General features: G+C 39.6%; 1 protein-coding gene across 3 annotated transcripts in view; it reads left to right on the top strand.

Annotated features, from left to right (window-relative positions):
- The first annotated feature begins 2,338 nt into the window (after positions 1-2,338).
- OMA1 (OMA1 zinc metallopeptidase) overlaps positions 2,339-13,355 on the top strand; it is a 76,238-nt gene continuing 65,221 nt past the window's right edge. Inside the window, exons 1-3 of one of the 3 annotated variants that reach the window (XM_057712314.1) lie at positions 2,375-2,409; positions 10,508-10,541; positions 10,656-11,174. In XM_057712314.1, the coding sequence (XP_057568297.1) occupies positions 10,675-11,174 (500 nt within the window). In that variant the 5' untranslated portion in view covers positions 2,375-2,409; positions 10,508-10,541; positions 10,656-10,674. Of the gene's footprint in view, positions 2,410-9,160; positions 10,542-10,655; positions 11,175-13,355 lie in introns of those variants that run through there. The other 2 variants (XM_057712304.1, XM_057712296.1) reach the window with 2 other exon arrangements.

Below are 13,355 nucleotides of genomic sequence, written 5' to 3'. Positions count from 1 at the left end.
AGGTGTCTTCATCCAAGGGAAATCTCCAGAGAGGAAGGCATCTGACTTGGCTCTGGCAGACTCTAGAAGAAGGAAAGAAAAGCCCGATGGAAGTGGCCTTGCTGGAATGATTTATTTTGTGGAACCGGAAGACCAAACAGAGGGTCATGTTCCCCTGAGGGCTCAAAGGACAGATCATGTACAAAGACAACAAGGAAAGCACTGATGAGAGCAGGGGGCTCAGAGGGGGCTCTCTTCTGCAGGCTAGGGATGATGGTAAGAGAAGCAATCACAGGGCTGGGCTTGATAATATCTAGGAGGAGGATAGCATCCTGAAGTAATAGAAGCCAGGTGGTGGCTTTAACCACCAGAGGCCTGGGGGCTGTAATTACTATACCAGCTGGCAAGGTCAAAGGGGCAGCCTAAGGGGGCTTGATCTGTGAAGGCATTTAACAGTTCAAGCTGTTGCTAGGGGAGAAATAGATGGACAGCCAAACGGGTTCTGCTTAATACCTACGACCAGAGAAACACAAGAATGGAGGAACAGGAGTCTCAGAGTGGTGACCCCAATAAAAAGTCATGTTCTTTGCTTAATTCTCACATCTGAGTCAATTTTCAAACCCAGACCACAGAACCCATTGACCAAAGAGGTGGCTGGGTCCCTAGGAAGAAGGACCCTGCAACACTGAAACAAGTATTTACAGTAATGATTGGCTCTATGGCCTATGATCATTTTCTCAGCTAACTGTATGCTGGGGAAAGAGGAACACCCAGAAATTTCCAATGGGAATTTGAAGGAGAAGAAAATTCCTCTCTGTGTCTCTTAAATTAATAGACTGAAAGGATCTTGTTACCCAGAAACCCACAGTGCCATCATGGCCCCTCTGTAAGAATGGGGGGTTCTGGGGGTCAGATAATGAGCAGATAACACCCAGCTTACAATGGGTCCCTGGTCTCATAGACCCACCCAGTGGTCATTTCCCCAGACTCTGCACAATTGGGAGTATATATTGGGCAGGTGAAGCAAGTCCAGATTAGGTTCTTGGCCTTGAGTCCTCATGTGGGGAAGACCAAGCGAAAAACCTCTGAAACTGTCCCTTCCTATCAAGTTGAGAAAATAAGTCAAAACCAATATTTCATCCAAGGGCACGCAGAGGTGATGGTGGAGTTAATGCCACCATGAACCACCTAAAGGATGCAGGAATGGTTGTCCCTGTCGTATTTCCATTTAGTTTGCCCATCTGGCCCCTTCAGAAACCAGGAGGATGGCTTACAAACTCCTGCAGATCTAACCATGTAGTAGCCCTGATCACAGCTGTTGTGTCAGCTCTGTGATCCATCACAGTGCAGGATCTGGACCACTTGGGCGGCCTACAGAACGCCACACCTGTTTCATTGATGACCACACTCATTAGGCAGGATGAGCAAGAGGTGGCTGGTACACTGGAAACCTTGGTAAGAAACATGCACTTCAGAGGGTGGGAGATAAACTCATGAAGACTCAGGGAACTGCCACTTCAGTTTTCAGGGAACCAGTGGTCAGAGATATGCCAACATAGTTCCTTTAAAGCAAAAAAGCAAATTACAAAATATAGACAAGCAAGATAAAAGAAAAAATTACTTTAAAATGCTCTAAAAGTGATACCTAAAGACAGTGTTTATATTCTTTAAGATGTTCTTCATTGTGCATAGAATATACATATAAGAAACTGATTTTGGAATTATGGGATCATATCATGATCTGATATTTATTTCCTTGTTTACTTGCTTGTTGTCTTTCTTCACTGTGATACAAGATCTATGAAAGTAGGGTCTCTGTCTTGTTCTCTGTTTCTCTGGCACTTCGAATGCACCTGGTGCTCAATAAATATTTTTTGGTGGGATGAATGAAGTGTACTATACACATCACTTTGTACCCAGCTATTTTCAACCAACTTCCAGATGCTTCAGGTGATTCTTCATCTTCCTTGGAATGGGCCATGTGAAAGCAGAGCGTTCTCATACGCCAAAGTCTATTTCTGTCAGTGTAACTTCTGAACCAAGAAACCTTAGCCCTCGAATCTCTTTCGCTTCGGCCAGCACTGCCTTAGAATCTACAGCGGGCACAGTCTTGCTTGGATCACTCACCAGAGGACCCAAGTCGGGCTCCGAAACAGGAGCAAGTGAAAATATTCCCAGGCAAGCAGCCCTGCCCTCAGCCACGTCCCTCCTCCGGCCACGCGGGGGCGCTAGAGCGCCACAGTTCACACGGGATCCGGGCTCTCTGGGAGGACGACTCTGGGAGGGTGTATTGACTGCCCGGTGTGGGCGGAGCAAAAGGCGCTCAGGTCCGAGCCTAGGGCAGGAAGTGAAGAGGCCGAGCTTCTTTGGCGGGGTGTGCGCTTGCGCCTAGGTCGGGTCGGAGGAGTCTTCGCTTTCACCACTGCTAGGGTCTGTCCTGCTGGGGACGCCTTTGCACGGCTGTTAACCTGGGCCGGGCCCGGGGGAGGGGGCAGAGGACGGGAGCTGGGGTGGGGAGAGCTTCGAGGGCCGCTGGGATGAGGAGCGGGGACCCGTGGGGACCCCGCGAGGTAGGGGTGGCGAGGCCTGGGGTTGGGGGAGGGACGACAGGCGCCAAGGCGGGGATGGTGGGGGGGCGGGCGGCGTGTGGAGTCGGGGAGGAGGGGCGAGTGGGGAGGGAGGACGTGGCAGCCAAGCCTCACTTTCACGCCTGGCCCCCCCTTGAACTCAGGCACCCCAGGGCGCTGCGCGGGCAGCGCGGGAGTTGCAGATGGGCAGGTGGCCGCATGTTGCGGGAAGCTGACCTCGCTCTCCTCCCAGCCTTCTTGTTAGCGGCCGCTTTTTAAAAGTTGTGTTTCTCATTAACGCAGTATCATGTGCCTCCCAGGGACGCCTTCACGCGTGGTAAACCGCTTCCAGCCTCTGTGGGCGTCTTGAGACCCAAGCCCTCTCTTTTACCTCCTTCCTCTTAGAGTAGGGAAAATAAAAGTTTTCCTATCTAAACCCCGCAAGGAAAAACAGGAAATTCCCTGTCTAAACAGTCGTAGGGTGTTTAAATAATTTCCTCATGAACGTGTCTACAAAAGTCACTTTTTGTGCTCTTTAAATAATGTCACTTGGCTCTGTGAAGTGGAACAACAGTTGTATTGTGCCATGCGGCCCTCAATGAGAAATTTCAGTCCAAGGAGATGAAAGTACTTCATTGCGAATTCAGGGATTGATCAGCTGTGGTGACTCTGACCAGTGCCGTGTAACCCTCACTGAAAGGGTTTGGATTCATAGCCATCATTCTCAGCCGTGGTGAAGGGGTGCAGTCTGACATTTGGAAGCCTAGGAACCAAGACTGTTGCCTTCCAATTTATTATTACTTTTTTTAAGCCTTCCATCATGTGTGTACTTTGCTTGAATGATTATTTTAAAGTACATGTCCTATTTTTGCCAATCTGACAGCTGTTTCCATAGAAACTAGAGAAGAAATAGTCATTTTCAGCAGAGTTGTTAAAACTGTCTTCTAGGCTTCAGCTGTGAGTGCCAGTGAGCGCTGTACTTGCTCATTCTGAGATGGTACTTAAAGAATTAAGGATCTGAAACGTTCTCAGAGGCTAACAAGCCGAATTGTTTAATTTTCTCACATCATTAATTTAGTAATCCTAGAAGGCTGCCAGCTATGTTTGTTGACCTGCTACAGTTCTTTGAAGAGGATGTCAGCGCTGCTTCTTTCTTCTATGTGTGTAGTCTAGTGATTGGCTCTTTGAAAATGTATAAATAGATTGCTTCTCCCATTCTTTACCCTTTCTTAAGGATAAAGCAGGGATTACAAAATATCAGGCAGTATTTCTGTTCTAAGTGACACTTGTGGGTGATATAAATGATAATATTTTTGCTTATATATGTAATACGTATAGTGTTTGGGGCTTTTGCTTATACCTTCTCTGTGCCAGTAGAATACTTTATATTTCACATAAGTCGTGAACGATGAGCAGGAGTTTGCTTGACATGTGAATAGAGCTAAGCAGTGTAAATAGATGTCCACAGACAGAGATGAGAGCTTTTCTGAGAGGTGTAAGTGAATCAGTAGGTCTGAAGCTTAGGAATGGGTAAAGGAGGGGTAGCGAAGGTGCCTGGAGAAATAGTGGAAGGTGGTATTATGAGGGGCTTGGTCTACAATATGCAGTTTATTGAAGCCCATGGAAACCAATGGAAATTACGAATATAGTTGCCTTTATTGATTTGGGACTTAACAAAAGTAATAATACATCCTATAAAAGTTTAAACAGCACAAAAATATATAAGATGGAAATACTGAATCCTTTACAACCATCATCCTGCCACCCCAAATAGCCACTGTGAATGGTTTGATGTGTATTCCTTTAGGTTTGTTTGTATTTGTATATAAGAGCATGTTTTAAGCATTACTATTTTTGCAAATTGGGTAGAAATTTTTATTTGTTTTGCTTTCTGTGGTACCCCTAACATCTGGAAGGGTATGTGGTATGGTATGTAGTAGGCACTCATGAAATAGTTAATGAATAATTCAGAGGTCAAAAACTGAATGGGGTCTGCATATTAGTAGGGACAAACATGGCAGTCTAGGCCTGTCCCCTAAATTGAAGCTGTAGAGTACACTTATAAAAAGGGAGTGTGGTTGGATAAGTGCCTGAAGCTTGTCTACTAGAGTAATGGAAAGAGTGTTTGTTTCTGCAGTTTTGACTTTTAGTAGATGACTTTCTATATTTAAACCTTAAGTACACTTTCCTATTTGAAATAAATCTTAAAAAAAATTGTTTTTCTGTTATCTGCCCAAATGACATGAGTGATAGTTGCCTTCCTAAACTGTTCTATTCAGGGATATACTTTCTTTTTAAAATTTATACGGTACACAGCACTTAATGGATTTTACTGTCCCTTAATAGTGTTGCTAAAGTACTTTTTTTTCTCCTCAACTAGATTATAACCTCCATGAGGTCAGGGATTGAATTTTATGCTGTGTCTGCAACTCACATGTCACCTAGCCAATGAAGAATTTTACTAGCTACTCAAATAGTAATTTTAAAATGATTTCCAGGCTTAAAATATTTTACCACTTTTCAGCTAGGTTTAAAGAAGAAGGAAACTAGCAAGTGTCTTGTTAATAATGTCAAGGTATATATGAGCTTGGACTCTTACTGATTTAAAATTGGTAGTAATTAAAGGATTAACTGGAAGTTGTGTTTATTTAGCATGCCCTTTATTCACACTGTATATTAATAATGCAAGGCAGAATGTATAAAGTATGTAAGAAATTCAAGTAATTGTCAAATAGTTTGATATATAGATAATACTAGTTATGAAAATTGTTGTTCTGAAACATCTTTCCAGGTAATATTGTATTAGCCTAGACTGAGTTAGCTGGTCTTATAGAATGAGTTGCAAACTATTCCTTTTTAATTTCCTGAAAGAGTTTACATAGAATTATTATTATTTCTTCTTTAAATGTTTGGTAGAATTCCCCAGTGAAGCCTTTTGGTCTTGGAGCTTTTTTTGTGGGAAAGTTTTTAACTACAAATTCAATTTAAAAATTGGGTATAAAGGGGACTTTCCTGGTGGCACAGTGGTTAAGAATCTGCCTGCCAATGCAGGGGACATGGGTACGATCCCTGGGCCGGGAAGACCCCACATGCCATGGAACAACTAAGCCAGTGTGCCACAACTACTGAGTCTGTGCTCTAGAGTCTGTGAGCCATAACTAATGAGCCTGCAAGCCATAACTACTGAGCATGCATGCCACAACCACTGAAGGCCGTGTACCTAGAGCCAGTGCACTGCAACGAAGAGTAGCCCCAACTCTCTGCAACTAGAGAAAGCATGCGCAGCAACAAAAGAGCCAACTCAGCCAAAAATAAATAAATTTTGTAAAAAAAAAAAGGCATTTAAAAAAATTGGATATAAGGCTTTTCAGGTTATTTCTTCTTAAGGAAGGTTTGGTAGTTTGTTTTTCAAGGAATGTATCCATTTAATCTAAGATGTCAGATTTAAGATTTTCTCTTTAATTGGTTTTAAGAAATTTGATATACCTTGGAGTAGTTTCCTTTGTGTTTTCTGTGTGTGTGGTTTGTTAAACTTCTTGGATTTGTGGGTTTACAGGTTTCATCAAATTTGGAAAATTTTGGCCTTTATTTTTCCAAGGTTTTTTTTTCTGTTGTTTTGTTTTCTGTCTACTATCCCTCCCCACTTTTCAGGGACTCCATTTACACATATATTAGGTCACTTGAGTTATCCCATACTTCACTGATGCTGTATGCATTTCTTAAATTCTGTTTTCTCTCTGCATTTCATTTTGGATGGTTTTTATTGATATGTCAACTTCATAAGTCTTTATTTCTATGATGTCTAATTTGGTGTTAGTCTCATCTAGTGTAATTTTTATCTAAGACATAGTTTTCTTATCTAGAAATTCAGTGTCAATCTTTAGAAAAAATATGTTCCATGTCTCTACATAACATGCTCAAACTTTCCTCTAACTTCTTATACATATGCAATATATATAACTACTTTAATATCCTTGAATTCCAAGCTTCATCTCTTTAATTTAGGAGGACCATTGGGCTGCACAAAGTTTCTGCTCTTTACATAGTGGCCTGGAAACTCTCCAGGCAGAAGGCTGGGGTAGTCGTAGGGCTCACTTTATTCATTTCCCATCTCTCAGGGCTGAATGTTCTTCATTGCCTAATGTCCAGTATGTTGAAACCATTGTTTTAATTATTTTTTTAATTGAAGTGTAGTTGATTTACAGTATTGTGTTAGTTTCAGGTGTACAGCAAAGTGATTCAGTTGTGTGTATATGTATTGAGTTGGCCAAAAAGTTCCTTCGGTTTTTAAGTAAAAATAAGAAACATTTTCTCTTTTCACCAAGAACTTTATTGAACAACGTACTCACAATTTTGTTCCACTACCTACTGCCATTTTTTAGGAAGCTTCATAATTCCATCTTCCCAAAACTTTTAACTTTTTGAGCAAAGAACTGTTCCAGCTGCCTTTTACAGTCTTCCAGGGAATTGAGATTTGTTCCATTAAGAAAATTTTGTAAAGACCAAAATAAATGGAAATCTGAAGGTGCAATGTCTGGTGAATTAGGTGGGTAAATCAGAACTTCCCAGCCAAGCTGTAACAGTTTTTGCCTGGTTAGCAAACAAACAGGTGGTCTTATGTTATCCTGATGGAAGATTATGTGTTTTCTGTTGTCTAATTCCAGATGCTTTTCATTGAGTGCTGCTTTCAGTTGGGGTCATTGGGAGCAGTACTTGGAATTAATCATTTGGTTTTCCAGAAGGAGCTCATAATAGAGCACCCCCTTTCAATCCCATCATATTATATACACATCACCTTCTTTGTATGAAGACTGGGCTTTGGTATGGTTGGTGGAGGTTCATTTCACTTGTCCCCGATCTCTTCTGTTCCACATTATTGTATAGTATCCACTTTTCATCGCCCATCACAATTTGTTTTAAAAACGGAATGTTTACGTTTAAGAAGATAATCAAATGCTGAAATATGGTCAAGAAGGTTTTTTTTTCACTTAATGTGCATGGACCCCAAACATCAAAGCAATTAACATAATCAAGCTGGTGCAAATGATTTTTATTGCTTGATTTGGATATTTTGAGTATGTTGGCTATCTTTCGTGTGGTATAACATTGATCGTTCTCAATGTCTTGATTTGATTGCTATCAACTTCAACAGGTCTACCCAACTGTGGAGCAACTTCCACTGAGAAATCTCCAGCATGAAACTTTGCAAACCACTTTTGACACTTTCATTCAGTCACAGCACCTTCTCCATACACTGCACAAATCTTTTTTTACATTTCAGTTGCATTTTTACCTTTCTTGAAATAATAAAGCATAATATGCTGAAAATATTGCTTTTTTCTTCCATCTTCAATATTAAAATAGCTACACAAAAATTGACCAAATTTGAGAATTTGTTTTTAGATGCACGCTATGACAACTGTCACAATACAGTCTAACAAAATTGTTTGAAATAAAGACAAGTGCTACTAGAGCCATCTTACAGTAAAAACCAAACGAACGTTTTGACCAACCCAATATTTGAGAGTGAGTCAAAAATTATCTGCACTCTGGCTGTAGGATTTATTTTAATTAACTTTTAGAAAAGACAAATACATTTTTTTTAAATTTTAGAACTTTTATTGGGATACAATTGACAGACAATAAACTGCACATATTTAAAGTGTACAATTTGACATTTTTCTTATTAGTAATGAAAATACATCATTTTTTGATGTAATCACCTTCCTTTTCAATACACTTTGTCCATCTGTCAACAAGCTTTCGCATTCCCTCATTAAAAAATATTTTAGGCTGAGCCGCGAGCCATGAATGTACCGCTGTCTTCATTTCTTCATCAGAAGTGAATCTTCATCCTTGTAGGGCTGCTTTCAGGGGACCAAACAGGTGAAAGTCCAGTGGAGCAAGATCAGGACTAGAGGCAGGATGCTTTAACACCTCAAAACGAAGTTTTTACAGTGTTGACAGTGTGGTCAGAAGTGTGCGGATGTGCATTGTCATGCAAGATCACAACACTGTTTGTTGGTTAGCAGTCCTCTGCATTTAAGCAGAAGTTTAGGCTTCAGCTCTTCAATAAGCATCTCTAACCATTCATACACACTTCTTCGCTTTAAAACATTTTCTCCATACTGCGCACAAAGTCTTTGGTAAATAACGGCACCAGGTACACCCTCAGACCATGAAAAATGAATCACTGCGTGCTGCTCTTCTTTGTGCCGATCACAAGAGGGGTATCCATTTTTGCTTGCCCTGCAGTTACAAATGAACTGATGTAACACGTACATACCTACCCAGCAGTGACTGAGGAGACAGTAGCCTTGAATGGAAAGTGCTGATAAGACCAACAAGTTTTTTTTTTTTTTTAATTAATTAATTAATTAATTTATTTATTGGCTGCATTGGGTTTTCATTGCTGTGTGCGGGCTTCCTCCAGTTGTGGCGAGCAGGGGCTACTCTTCATTGTGGTGTGTGGGCTCCTCATTGCCATGGCTTCTCTTGTTGTGGAACATGGGCTCTAGGCCCATGGGCTTCAGTAGTTGCAGCACATGGGCTCAGTAGTTGTGGCTCTTGGGCTCTAAAGCGCAGACTCAATAGTTGTGGCTCATGGGCTTAGTTACTCTGCAGCATGTGGGATCTTCCTGGAGCAGGGATCGAACCCGTGTCCCCTGCATTGGCAGGTGGGTTCTTAACCACTGCACCACCTAGGAAGCCCCAACAGAAGTTTTAATATAACTTAAGTGCGGGTAGTTTTTGACTCACCCTCGTATATGTGTATATATATTTCAGATTTTTTTCCATTATAGGTTATTAGAAGATATTGAATGTAATTCCTTACACTATACAGCAAGTCATTGTTGCTTATCTGTTTTGTGTATGGCAGTTTGTAACTGTTAATCCCATACTTCTAATTTATCCACCCCATCCCCCTTTTCCCAACAACCGTAAGTTTGTTTCCTATGTTTGTGAATCTGTTTCTGTTTTGTATAGACTCATTTGTATTATTCTTTTATTCTAAATATACATGTTATTATATAGTATGTCTTTGATTTATTTCACTAAGTATAATATCCTGTAGCTCCATTCATGTTGCTGCAGATGGCAGTATTTCATTCTATTTTATGGCTGAGTAATATTCCATTGTATATGGATGATTAGTATACCACATCTTAAACCAATTATCTGTTGATGGGCACTTGGGCTGTTTCCACGGCTTGGCTGTTATAAATAGTGCTGCTATGAACATTGGGGTGCAATGTATCTTTTTGAACTAGAGTTTTCATCTTTTCTGGGTATACACCCAGGAGTGGGATTGCTGGATCATATGGTAGCTCTATTTTTAGTTTAAGGAATCTCCATACTGTATCCCATAGTGGCTGCACCAATTTACATTCCCACCAACAGTGTAGAAGGGTTCCCTTTTCTCCACATCCTCGCCAGCATTTATTTGTAGACTTTTTGATGATAGCCATTCTGACTAATGTGGGGTGATACTTCATTGTGGTTTTGATTTGCATTTCTGTAATAATTAGCGATGTTGCACATCTTTTCATGTGTCTGTTGGCTATCTGTATGTCTTCTTTGGAAAAATGTCTATTTAGGTCTTCATATTCTGTCTTTTTAGTTGTTTTTGGTGTGAGGGTAAGTCCCTTTTACTCTGTCTCTTGAATCAGAAGGGCTAGTATTATACATGAAAGGAACAAATTTATATTTTAAAAAATATATTTTATGTTAGACTTTACCTATTCCATTAAGTACTCTTTCCCCGCATTACTGCCAATTGCTGAAACTTAGTGATGTTTTTGTTTAATCCATTTCTTATTCCCCAAATAATTCAGCTGTTAAAATAAAGACTCCTCCAACTAAAATTTAAAAAATGAAAAGAAGAAAAAAATCCAAATTTTGAAAGTATGTGTTGTTGAGTTAAAAGTTAGTAAAACCTCTCTGGTTTTCATGGTTAAAAGGAGTTGCTGCAGGAGTGGTGAGTAGAAACCCAAGGTAAGTTAGTTGGAGATGTGTTAAAGGAAGAACACCTTTTTTATAAGTGTTATATTCCCAGTTTGGTAATAAGTATTTTGCTTGGATATTTATAGTTTATATTTTGTGTTCCAGATAATCAAGGAAAACAAAGATGAGCCTCATCTATGGACTGCAGTCTGCTGCTAGAAACTGTGTTTTCTTCCGGTTTAACTTACTGACCAACTGGAGAAAATGTAACACACAAGCTGTAACCTCACTGGACTGTCATCAAGTGAAAGTTAACCATATAGTAAATAAGTCTCCGGGCCTGGGAGTAAATCAGGGTGATAGATGGACTTTTCTGCCTGAAAAGTTTCATTTCTATAGGACTTTTAATAACAAAAGAACAGGCTGCGTCTTGAGCACCAGAAGTAAGGAAATTTGGATGATTACCCAGAAATGTACTGCATGGAATAACTCTTTTTCAAGACAGCTACTGATGAAAGATGTTCCCATAGTTCCTGCTCTTTCAGTGTTACATCCTCTAAACTGTGTACCCACAAGAGACATCAGGAGTTTCCACACTTCTCCACGGTTTCAAGCTGCTCCGGTTCCTCTCTTGTTGATGATTCTTAAACCAGTGCAGAAGCTACTTGCAATCATTGTGGGCAGGTAAAATGCTTTTTAAAATATAAACTTTTATAATAAAAAGTATCTGTAAAACTCACTTTTAAAAAAACTTGGTAGATTTCCCTCCCATAATTAGCTCAGAATTCAGTTTCTCAGCAGTTGGTTCTACCCAGTTTTTTTGTGTGTCTTAATAATCCTGAAATCATTGGTGCATATTACAGTACAGAAATGTGATCTTTAAAATTTTTTCTTATATATTTTCTATAAACACTGTTTAAAAGATCTTATATTTATGATTACAAGAATCGGTAATGTTTGTTATAGCTCATGTATGAGAACCGTACTTAGAAACATTCCTTTTTAGTTTTAGTTCATGGAATTTGAGGCAATGGATCATGAAACTGAAGAACTTTGCTTCTTTAAGAAAGGGCTCATTCCTAGCCAAGTTAACTCTTAATTAGTATTCATTATTAGTTAATTTTTCTATTCTGTTTCCAACAAATCTTTACTTTCTCTTGGTGATCTTTTATAATACTTGATGTTTTTACAGCTAAGTAATACTTAGTATTTAATTTAAAACTCCCCCTCATAATTAATTCTGTTTTCTCTTATTTGCTCCATGAAGATTGAAGAAAGGTAAAGTTAAGCATTGTCTCCTTATAAAGTTTTCTTACCTTTGATAGCTATGAAGTGCCTTCTAGCCTTTCTTCCATACTAACCAACGCAATTTTGTTTTTATCAAAAATCAAGTACTTTGTAATTGATCGTGTTCTTTACGACTAGGCTTTGGCACTCAGAAAATATACAGCTAATTCAGCTCTCAATTTAAGTAACGACTATCAAAGTAAGCCAGAGCTAGACAATAGTTAAAGAAGGAAAAATGGATTTTATTCAGAACTTTTGCCGTAGGAGAAAAGAGACCTCAGTATACAGAGTCAGTTCTGAATATACCATGGGCTATGCGGGCAGGGTGGGGGTCGGTAGATGGAAAACTACAGAGAGGAAACATCAGGAGCAAGGGGGGATTCTTCCCAAACTGACCTACTAGAGTCATTGCTGAAGGCAGCTGAGGGGATCAGACATCACCTGGGGGGTGGTGAGTGATAAGGAACAGATTAGATATCAAGAGTGGTCATATATGGAGGATGAGGGATTCTGACTTAATCGACCTAGCAGGATGCTTTCTAAAATTGGACAATGCAGACATGAACACAGGAGTCCAAAATTAAGTAGCACAGACATATATATACTACCAACTGTTAAATAGATAGCCAGTGGGAAGTTGTATAACAAAGGGAGTTCAACGAGGATGGAAGATGCCTTAGAGGACTGGGACGGGGGGGGGGGGGGGGGGGGGGGACTCGAGGGAGAGTGGGGGGGGACTCGAGGGAGGGAGGGAATACGGGGATATGTGTATAAAAACAGATGATTGAACTTGGTGTACCCCCCCAAAAAAATAATAAATAAATAAATAAAATTAAAAAAAAAAAAAAGAGTGGTCATATATGGAGGATGAGGGATTCTGACTTAAACGACCTAGCAGGATGCTTTCTAAAATTGGACAATGCAGACATGAACACAGGAGTCCAAAATTAAGGCCTATTTGAAAAAAGAGTTCAGGGGAGTCTGAGTAGAGTTTAGGGGAGGAGAGAATCTTTGTCACAACTCACCCCAAGTTCTTAGGCCTATAACTCTTTTTCATTCTTTCAAATTATTTATTTGTTTTTAACTTTTTGTTGTTATTACTATTGTAAAATCACCTAAAATTTTATTTTAGGATATGTTTTCATACAGTGTAAATAATAATGTCATATAAACTTTTTTTTTAAGAACTTTTATTGAGATACAGTTAACATACAATAAACTGCATATATTTAGAGTGTGCAATTTGGTATCCTAATCTCCCAATTCATTCCCCCCCAACTCTCCCCGCTTTCCCCACTTGGTGTCCATATGTTTGTTCTCTGCATTTGTGTCTCTATTTCCACCTTGCAAACCAGTTGATTTGTACCATTTTCCTATAGTCCTCATATATGTGTTAATATATGGTATTTGTTTTCCTCTTTCTGACTCATGTCATATAAACTTTTAAATTGGAAATAAGTATAATTCATAGTTTGATCTGTGTCTTTTTAGGTTGAAATACGTTAAAGCCATTTTAGGTGTATCATTTAATGAGATTAAGATAACTCAGAAGCTGTTTTATAAAATAAGTTTTGTCAA

This window comes from Hippopotamus amphibius, chromosome 1 (genome assembly GCF_030028045.1).
Source record: "Hippopotamus amphibius kiboko isolate mHipAmp2 chromosome 1, mHipAmp2.hap2, whole genome shotgun sequence".
Taxonomy (NCBI): Eukaryota; Metazoa; Chordata; class Mammalia; order Artiodactyla; family Hippopotamidae; genus Hippopotamus; species Hippopotamus amphibius.
Note: the sequence above shows the minus strand (reverse complement) of the source record. Positions and strands in the feature narration are given on the sequence as shown.